The sequence below is a fragment of the Leptonychotes weddellii genome, chromosome 11, assembly GCF_054177405.1.
Source record: "Leptonychotes weddellii isolate Sample4059 chromosome 11, ASM5417740v2, whole genome shotgun sequence".
NCBI lineage: Eukaryota > Metazoa > Chordata > Mammalia > Carnivora > Phocidae > Leptonychotes > Leptonychotes weddellii.
In genome coordinates, this window is record NC_138379.1 from 31,390,558 (window position 1) to 31,400,978 (window position 10,421).

Sequence of the window (10,421 nt, forward strand, 5' to 3'; positions counted from 1 at the left end):
CCCTATGAAAATACCACCAGCATTTTTCACAGAGCTGGAACAAAAAATTCTAAAATTTGTATGAAACCAGAAAAGACCCCAAATAGCCAAAGTAAAGTTGAAAAAGAAAACTAAAGCTGGAGGCATCACAATTCTGAACTTTAAGCTGTATTACAAAGCCGTAATTATCCAGACAATATGGTACTGGCACAAAAACACACATGATCAATGGAACAGAATAGAGAGCCCAGAAATGGACCCTCAACTCTATGGTCAACTCATCTTCGACAAAGCAGGAAAGAATATCCAATGGAGAAAAGACAGTCTCTTCAATAAATGGTGTTGGTAAAATTGGACAGCCACATGCAGAAGAATGAAACTGGACCACTTTCTTACATCATACACAAAAATAAACTCCAAATGGATGAAAGACCTAAATGTAAGACAGGAATCCATCAAAATCCTAGAGGAGAACACAGACAGCAACCTCTTCGACCTTAGCCACAGCAACTTCTTACTAGACATGTCTCTAGGAGGCAAGGGAAACAAAAGCAAAAATAAACTATTGGGACTTCCTCAAGATAAAAAGGTTCTGCAAAGCAAAGGAAAAAATCAATAAAACGAAAAGGCAACCTATGGAATAGGAGAAGATATGTGCAAATGACATATTGGATAAAGGGCTAGGATCCAAAATCTATAAAGAACTTATCAAACTCAATACTCCAAAAAAATAAAAAATCCAGTTAAGAAATGGGCAGAAGACATGAACAGACATTTCTCCAAAGAAGAGATACAAATGGCTAGCAGACACATGAAAAGATGCACAACATCACTTGGCATCAGGGGAATACAAATCAAAACCACAATGAGATACCACCTCACACTAGTCAAAATGGCTAAAGTTAACAACTCAGGAAACAACAGATGTTGGCAAGGATGTGGAGAAAGGGGAACCCTCTTACACTGTTGGTGGGAAGGCAAACTGGTAGAGCCACTCTGGAAAACAGTATGGAGACTCCTCAAAAAGTTAAAAATAGAACTACCCTATGACCCAGCAACTGCACTAGTAGGCATTTATCCAAAGGATACAAACATAGTGATTCGAAGGGGCACATGCAGCCCAATATTTATAGCAGCATTATCAACAATAGCCAAAATATGGAACGAGCCCAGATGTCCATCAACTGATGAATGGATAAAGATGTGGGGTGTGTGTGTGTGTGTGTGTGTGTGTGTATGTGTGTATATATATACATATGTATATATTATATACATATAATGTATGTAATGGCAAGATTTCATTCTTTTTGATGGCTGAGTAATATTCCACTATATATATATGGTCATATTCCATTATATATATAAATCTCACAGATTTTATATATATATATACATCACACATTATATGTATATATTATATACATTATATGTATATATGTATATATATACATGTATAGCATATATGTACATATAATATACATATACATATGTATATAAACACAATTATAATACATATGTATACAATGTATATATATATTATATACATTATTATATACGTTGCATGTAATATAATATATACATATGTGATATATATATATACATAAAATCTGTGAGATTTATATATATAATGGAATATGACCATATATATATAGTGGAATATTACTCAGCCATCAAAAAGAATGAAATCTTGCCATTTGCAATGACATGAATGGAGCTAGAGTGTATTATGCTAAGCAAAATAAGATAATCAGAGAAAAATACCATATAATTTCACTCATACATGGAATTTAAGAAACAAAATCGATGACCATCATAGAGAAGGGAAGGAAAAATAAGATAAAAACAGAGAGGGAGGGAAACCGTAAGAGACTCTTAACTATAGGAAACAAACTGAGGCTTGCTGGAGGGGAGGAAGGTGGGGGGATGGGTTAAATGGGTGATGGCATTATGGAGGGCCCTTGTAATTAGCACTGGGTGTTATATGCAAGTGATGAATCACTTAATTCTACCCATGAAACTAATAATACACTATAAGTTAACTAACTTAAATTTAAATAAAATCTGAAAAAAAAAACAAAAAAATATGGGAAAACAGATTTCCTTTGCTATATATTTATAATGACATATGTTTAAATAAAATGTTTAAAATCTTTACAGAGTCCTAGGAAAGAGTTATAACTAAAGGCTATGTTATATCTTGATATTGCAAATAAGCTATCATATAATTAAAATTTTCATTTAAGGTAAAATTTGAATATTGAATTACATTTTACTTTTACATATAAAATGATGATCACATCTGTCTTTGTAAAATGCTGTCTTAACTACATAAGTAATTTCTAACATGTAAATGCAATTATCATGATTATTTTATAAATTATTGACTACTGAATTAACAAAGATATTATGTTCAGTGACTGATTTGCAGTTTCCAAAATAAAGAGAAGAGAAACAAAATGAACCCCATTTATTGCCTGGAGGAGTATTCCAGATCTGGACAGATCTGTTTACTCTTTGTCTATTATCAATATCCAATGTCTAATACCAAATCAAAATTCTTAGGCATGCCAAGAAATAGAAAATTGTAACATGTAATCAAAAGGAAATCAGGTCAATAGAAAGAGATACAAAATGAAGAGATGACAGACTTAGAAGAATTAAACATCTATTATCAATATGTTGGTTATGCTCAGCAATTTAAAGAAAAATGTGAATGCAACAAGGACAGAAATGAAAGATTAAAAAGGACTAAATCAAACTTTTAGAACTGAAAAATATCTGAAAGTTTGAATTTCACCAAGTGATATTAACAGTATATTTGATGTAAAAAAAGAAATAACTGAAATTTAGATATAGCAATAGAAATAGTTCAAACTGAGGCAAAGAGAAAAAAACTAGGAAAATGATTAACTCCTTGCTGAATTGTGAGATAATATCAAGTGGTCTAATGTATGAAATATTAGGAATGTCTGAATGCAGGAGGATGGGAGTACAAAAATTCCCAAAATGTTTCCAAATTTGATGAAAATGAATCCCACAAATCCAGAAATTTTAATGAACAACAAGCAAGATAAAGACCAAACCTTACCAAAGTACCTGATACTCAAACCGCTGAAAAACATCGAAAAGAGAAAGGAAACATCATGGGGGACTGGGGTACACCAGCATTAGAAACGAAGTAAACCAGAATGACATCTTTAAAGAAAAAAAAGTCAACTTAAGTTTTATATGGAGCAAAAAGATCCTTCAAAACTGAAAGCAAAAATGCAGAATATTTTCTTTAGCAGACTTGCAGGAAAAGTTCTTTAGGTGGGAGAAAAATTTTTCAGATAAATTTTTGGATCTTCATGAAACAATGAAGAGCTCTGGAAATGATACATATATGTGTAAATATAAGAGAATTCTAATTTTTTTTTAAAGATTTTATTTATTTGAGAGAGAGAGAATGAGAGAGAGCATGAGAGGGAAGAGGATCAGAGGGAGAAGCAGACTCCCTGCTGAGCAGGGAGCCTGATGTGGGACCTGATCCCTGGACTCCAGGATCATGACCTGAGCCGAAGGCAGTCGCTTAACCAACTGAGCCACCCAGGCGCCCGAGAATTCTAATTTTTAACTTAAAAAATAATTGACTGTTTTAAGCAAAACTAATGTATTTTGGTATTAATAACATGCAGGGATAAAATGTATGACAACAATAACAAGGGGTGGGAGAGGGTTAATGGAAGTACAATTCACTGAAAGCTTATATTTTACACAAGTATATTGTTTGAAGGGAGACTCAGATGTTAAGGATACATATTGTAAATACTAGAGAAACTAACACACACAAAGAGATATAGCTATTTGTGGAGATAAAAATGGAATGCTAAAAATCCATCCAAAGAAGATAGAAAAAGAAGAAGAAAAAAGAAAAGATTTGAAAAAAAAATAAATGGCAAGATGATCAATCCCAAACTGATCAATAGCTACATTAAATGCAAATGGTCTAAACACTCCAACTAAAAGGAAGTAGCAAGAATTGTAAAGGATTTTAGATTTTACTTTTACAAGATAGCAGGTTAGACTACCATAGTTTCATAGAGGCTGGCAGAAAACAAAGGCCTTTGTTACTTCAAGTGCATGTTTACATTGGTTTCCCTTGACTCCCAAGCCCCACGGCAGGGCAGATATGCCCAGGTGGATGCTGTGCACACAGTGGGTTTGTATCCTAGCTAAGGAAGTCCCAATCTTCCATAAGAGGTTACTAGCAAACCTACCCAGCTTTTGCTCTGGAGGAGACATTATCTCCATTATGCTAGACAGTAAACAAATCTGCTCTAGAGGAGACTATATCTTCCAAGTTTGCTTACTACACAAACATCCTTGAAAAGATAGTCTAAAACAAAAAATATTAAAACCTTTGCTTAGAAAACAGAAACATGAAAGACCCATAGAGAATTTTCCCCCAACAGGCAGAGACTATTAAACTGGATTTTTAAAAATGCAAAAAGAGCTATGAACTATTAGAAACACACTTTGTATATAAATATTAACAGGTTTAAAAATTAAATATATACAATGAAAACAAAAATCTTAAGAAAACTAAAATGGCTATATTAATAACATACAGTGGTTGTCAGAACAAGTCATATTATTGGTGCTAAATATTTTATAATGATAAAAGGTTCACACAAAATAATAATCATAAACATATGCATCAAAATATGTTAACCAAAGAATTCAAAGAATAGACAAATCCACAATTATAACTGAAATATAAACATTCCTCTCTTAGAAATGGATGAGAAAATCAGTAAAGAGATAGAAGACTTAAATGACATTACCAGCCAATTATCTTACTGATATTTAAAGAATACCCCAATATAAACAGAACACATATTCTTTAAAGTATACCATGAAACAATAAAATAGACCATCTGCTGGGCCATAAAGTAACTCTAAGTGGATTCATAGGATTGAAGTGATAATATGTACTTTGGTCACACACACACACACACACACACACACAGAAACAAAAAACAAAAACACAAAAAAACCTTTTAGAACTAATTAAAGAACATAAACATTCCATAAAGTGGACAAAAGATTTCAACTATTTCTAAAAAGATATACAAATAGCCAAGATGTACATGAAAATGTGGGAAATTAATTAATGAAAATACCACTACACACCTATTTGAATTAGTAAAACTTAAAAAGCTGACCGTACCAACTTTGGTTAGGATAAGAAACAACTGGTACTCTCTTACTTACATCATTGCTATGGAAATGGTATAAGCACTTAACTTACAAAAAAAAAAAAAAAAAAATCCCTGACAGTTTTCCATATATGTGAAATATATATATGACTCAGTTATTCCACTCATGTGTTCACTGGAGAGAAATAAACATGTTCACACAAAGAATTGTACATGAATATATAGAGCTTTGTTCATAACAGCCTGAAAGTGCAAACAGCCCATTAAGTCCATGGATAGGAAAACTGATTTTTAAAATGTATATCAGGGTGCCTGGGTGGCTCAGTTGGTTCAGCATTGGCTCTTGGTTTCGGCTTGGGTCATGATTCTGGGGTTGTGGGATCCAGCCCTGCATTGGGCTCCATGCTCAGCATGGAGTCTGCTTGGGATTCTCTCTCTTCCTCTCCCTCTGCTCCCCCCACCAAAGTAAATGAAAAAATCTTTAAAAAAACCAAAAATAAAATGTATAGTTATTTATATGATGAGCACTGAGTATTGTATAGAATTGTTGAATCATTATATTGTACACTATAGAAACTAATACTGTATATTAACTACACTGGATTTAAAATAAAATAAAATAAGGTATATCTACAACAATGGAATATTATTGAAGGAACTTACAAACAATAACACTAATGAACTTTAAAAACTTTATCTTAATGGAAAGACAAAGCACATATATTCCATTTATCTGGAACTCTAGAAAATAATCAATCTATAGGGATAGAAAGCAATCAGTGTTTATGGGAAATGGGAATATATGGGGAAATAAATGGGAAATAAATAGATGGGAAAATATCTCATGTTCATAGATCAGAATTAATATTGTTAAAATGTCCACACTACCAAAAGCAATCTACAGATACAATGCAATCCCTATCAAAATTCCAATGTCATTTTTCACAGAAACAGAAAAACATCTTAAAATTTGTATGGAACCACAAAGACCCTGAATTGCCAAAGCAATCTTAAGAACAAGGATAGAATCATCACATTTCCTGATTTCAAACTATATTACAAAGCTATTGTAATCAAAGCAGTACAGTTTGGCATAAAAACAGACATAAAGATCAATGGAGCAGAACAGAAAGCCCAGAAATAAATCCACATACATATGGTCAGGTCACAAAGGATCCTAGAATACACAATGGGGAAAGGTTAGTCTCTTCAGTAAATGGTGTTTGGAAAACTGCACAGCCACATGCAAAAGAACAAAAATGGACTTCTTAGCACCGTACACAAGAATCAAGTCAAATGGATTAAAAACTTGAACATAAGGCCAGAAATCATAAAACTAGAAGAAAACATAAGCAGTAAGCTCCTTGACACTGGTCTTAGTGATATTTTGGATTTGACACCAACAGCAAAGGCAACAAAAGCAAAAACAAGTGGGACTACATCAAACTAAAAAACCTTCTGCACAGCAAAGAAAACTACAAACAAAACGAAAAGGCAACGTATGCAATGGGAGAAAATATTTGCAAATCACACAACCGATAATGGGTTAATACCTAAAATAACACAAGTAAATCCTACAACTCAAGAGCAAAAAAACAAATGACCCAATTAAAAAAATGGGCCAAGAACCTAAATGGACATTTTTAGTATATGTGCTGCCGAAGCGAGCACCTAAGTGGACATTTTTTCAACAACGTACTAATAGCCAACAGGTCCCTGAAATGGTGCTCAACATCAATTATCAAGGAAATGCAAATCAAAACCACAATGAGGTATCAAGTCACACCTGCCATGATGTCTATTTCCAAAAAGACAAAAGAGAGAATTGCTGGCAAGGATGTGGAGAAAAGGGAACCCTGTGCGCTGTTGCTGGAATTGTCAACTGGTACAGCCACCATGGAAAATATTATGGAGATCCTTAGAAATTAAAATTAAAACTACCGTATATATGATCCAGGAATCCCATTTTTGGGTAATGGACAAAAGGAAGCCAGAGCATTATCATGAAGAGGTATTTGTAACCTCATGTTCATTGCAGTACTGCAATAGCAACGTATGGAAACAACTTAATCTGTCCATTGACAAATGAATAAAGAAAATGTGGTATCTATTTCTCTCTCCCCTTCTCTCTGCCCAAATGCAGCAGGCTTTTCCGCACACGGAGGCCTTGTACGCCCGCCTGGCAGGGCAGGGCTGGGCTGGGCGCGATGGGGAATCCCCTCTTGAGGGCGGTGGCGAGAGGCAGGGGCGGGGCGGAGTGACGAGTTGGGGGGCGGAGCCGCGGGAAAGGGTTGGAACAGGGCGGGGCCGGGGGTGGGGCGTTGCCGCAGAGGGGCGGGGCGGAGCCGAGGCGCCGGTCCCGGGTGGGGGCGGGGCGAGCGCGGCGAACCTGGGAAGCCTGTCTGACCGCGCAGTTCGCACTGCCGGGTCTGCGGCGGGCCCCAAAAGGGACCCCCAGCCGCTCTCCTGATGGGGCTCTGTTTTCCCTGTCCTGGGGAGACCGCGCCTCCCTCGCCGGACCTGGTGAGTAAGGCCGCGTCCCCACGTCCCCCGGTTCCCGAGTTGGCGGACCCGCGCCGCGCGCACCTGTTCTCCGGAGGGGCGCTCCGGGAGGCCCCGAGCTGTGGGCACCGGGCCGGGCCGTTAGAAGCGGGGGCGCGGGCTAGAGAGCTTGCCGGTGGGTGTCTGGTGGCGAAGACGTGTGGAAGCGCTCCGAGGAACCTTGGGTCAGGCGTTGGGACCTGAGTCGCCGACGCCTCCGTGTCGCTCTCTCCACTTCCGTTACAAAAAATCGTCCAAAGGCGGCTCCAGGGCGTTTACCTTTCGCAGACTTGGGCGAAATTGGGAGTTCGTAGGACGCAGGCGTACGCGGACGGTGCGGTGTATGGGCCATTCTTGGCGATGCGGTGGATGGAGTCAGGGTGCAAAAAGAATTCCTCTCTTCGTCAGCTCGAGTGTTTAATCTTCTAGGAGATGTGCGTTTTCCTGTGTCTGTACCAACTGTTTAAAGAAGGTGCTCAATATAAGTCTCTTATACTCCTGTGCTTTATTGGATATTGTAGTAATCAGTGATGTCCCATTACTAGTTCTCTCTCTTTCGAGTTCTTCCTTCTTTTAAAACAATACGGATTTTACTTTGTAAAGGGCGTACAATTTGTAACGTTGCCTCATACAGCAAATAAAAATACAGGGTGCCCAGTATTTTTAACGTATTTAAATTAGAATTTTTCGATAAATTTTAGATAAAAAAGAATACATTTTAAAAATAGATGTGCCTCATGCAATATTTGGGACATATTTATACTAGAAATTATTCATTGTGTAGCTGGAATTCCCATTTAGGTGGTTTGTGGTACAATTCACTTATACTTTTGTACCTTTCTATTTACAACAGTATCTTTACATTAATAGTCCTTACAGGTTGTTGCTAACAGAAAAGCTAAATTCCTCTGTTCTCCTATCTAAAAATTCGTTGAAGGAAATGAGTTGTTTCGGGAAGTACATTAACTCTTCAGCCATTTGATTATGGGTACTAAAAATGACCTGGAAGTCGATATGGGAAAGTTTACCTTGTCTTTCTTGCTACGGTTGCTTTTAAATGTTGTTAATTTTGTTTTTATGACTGTTGAGAAAATACCAATATGCCAGCATTTTTTAAGCCCTCCCCCTCTTCCCCACAGATAAACACATGGAGCACTACTTGAATGTCACTTTATCTTTGGAGTTTATTGGGGGCCACCCTAACTAAACCAGCCACTCATCATTCCATTTCTTATCCACCATACTCTTCTTTATATTTTCTCAAAACACTTACTACTATTTAACAGACATGTATTTACTTGATTATATTTACCTGTGTCCCCTCATTGGAATGTAAGTTCCATCTGTGTAGAAGTGTTTGTGTTTTTTCACTGCTGCATCCTCAGTACCTAGAAAAGTTCCTGAGGCATGATAGTTGCTCAGTAACTATTTGTCTATTGAATGAATGAATGTATGTATTGTGGTATGAAAAACAAAGGAACTATTAACACAGCTGCCAAGAGAATTCTATTTACTGTCTTATATATTTAAAGAATTTATAATTATTAATAATAGTACATGATATAAAAAGTAATATCCACTGTTTCCCAACATGGAGCAGTACCTCTTACTAATTTCCTTCAGGGCTTCCTGTCCTACAAAATGAGATTAGCTCACTTCATTGATGAACGTTTCCTGAAAATACCAGGCTACTTCAAACCACGTATTTCCTTTCTTGTCTTATTAAATGTCATTTGTTTTATTATTGCCCTGACTAGCTTGTAAGCCCCTCTTTTTTTTAAAAAAAGCAAATGAATTAGTTTATAGGCCAACCTGAATATATATATGCATATATAATATGTATATGTGTCTTATGTACTTATTTGAAGATATATTGATTGGAAGAATGAAATTCAGGAAGTTGGGTATTTCATAAACATTGTAAATAGTGGCAGTCTTAGTGGAACATTTTGAACAAGTACTAAATATTTTTGTAAATTGGTTATATTATCTCTAAGATATAAATTATCCATGATAATGTTTCATTTTATTTTAAAACATATTTTTTTTACACATTTTCTTTAGGAAGAGAAAAGAGCAAAGCTTGCAGAGGCTGCAGAGAGAAGACAGAAGGAGGTAAGAGTAGAAATAAAATTCTGCCCATGTAGATAATTGTATACTTTATTCTAGTTATTACTAGTATCTCTAATGAAAATGGTGTCTGATAACCTGTAAATTTACATGTAATCGTTTTTCAGAATGATTTCTGTATTTCTGTAGGTTACATTAATGCATTTGTATCATTTAATGCATGAAAATTACAGATGTCTTCTGTAATGTGAGATGCCCCTTTAATACCCTTCTTCCTTGGGCTACCATATGATCCAGCAATTGCACTACTGGGTATTTACCCCAAAGATACAAAAGTAGGGATCCGAAAGGGTATGTGCACCCCGATGTTTATAGCAGCAATGTCCACAATAGCCAAACTGTGGAAAGAGCCAAGATGTCCATTGACAGATGAATGGATAAAGAAGATGTGGTATATATATACAATGGAATATTATGCAGCCATCAAAAGGAATGAGATCTTGCCATTTACAACGACGTGGATGGAACTGGAGGGTATTATGCTGAGTGAAATAAGTCAAACAGAGAAAGACATGTATCATATGACCTCACTGATATGAGGAATTCTTAATCTCAGTAAACAAACTGAGGGTT

At 36.1% G+C, this 10,421-nt stretch overlaps 1 protein-coding gene and 1 long non-coding RNA gene across 2 annotated transcripts in view; one reads left to right on the forward strand and one right to left on the reverse strand.

Moving 5' to 3' along the window:
* The window catches only part of LOC115940494 (uncharacterized), a 401,485-nt gene extending 393,489 nt beyond the window's left edge, over positions 1 to 7,996 (reverse strand). The window contains exon 1 of the long non-coding RNA XR_014138636.1: positions 7,764 to 7,996. This is a non-coding gene — a long non-coding RNA (uncharacterized LOC115940494). The remainder of the gene's footprint in view (positions 1 to 7,763) is intronic.
* Positions 7,529 to 10,421, forward strand: part of SVIP (small VCP interacting protein) — an 8,958-nt gene continuing 6,065 nt past the window's right edge. Inside the window, exons 1-2 of the mRNA XM_081798454.1 lie at positions 7,529 to 7,700; positions 9,783 to 9,833. Coding sequence (XP_081654580.1) covers positions 7,647 to 7,700; positions 9,783 to 9,833 — 105 coding nt within the window. The 5' untranslated portion in view covers positions 7,529 to 7,646. The remainder of the gene's footprint in view (positions 7,701 to 9,782; positions 9,834 to 10,421) is intronic.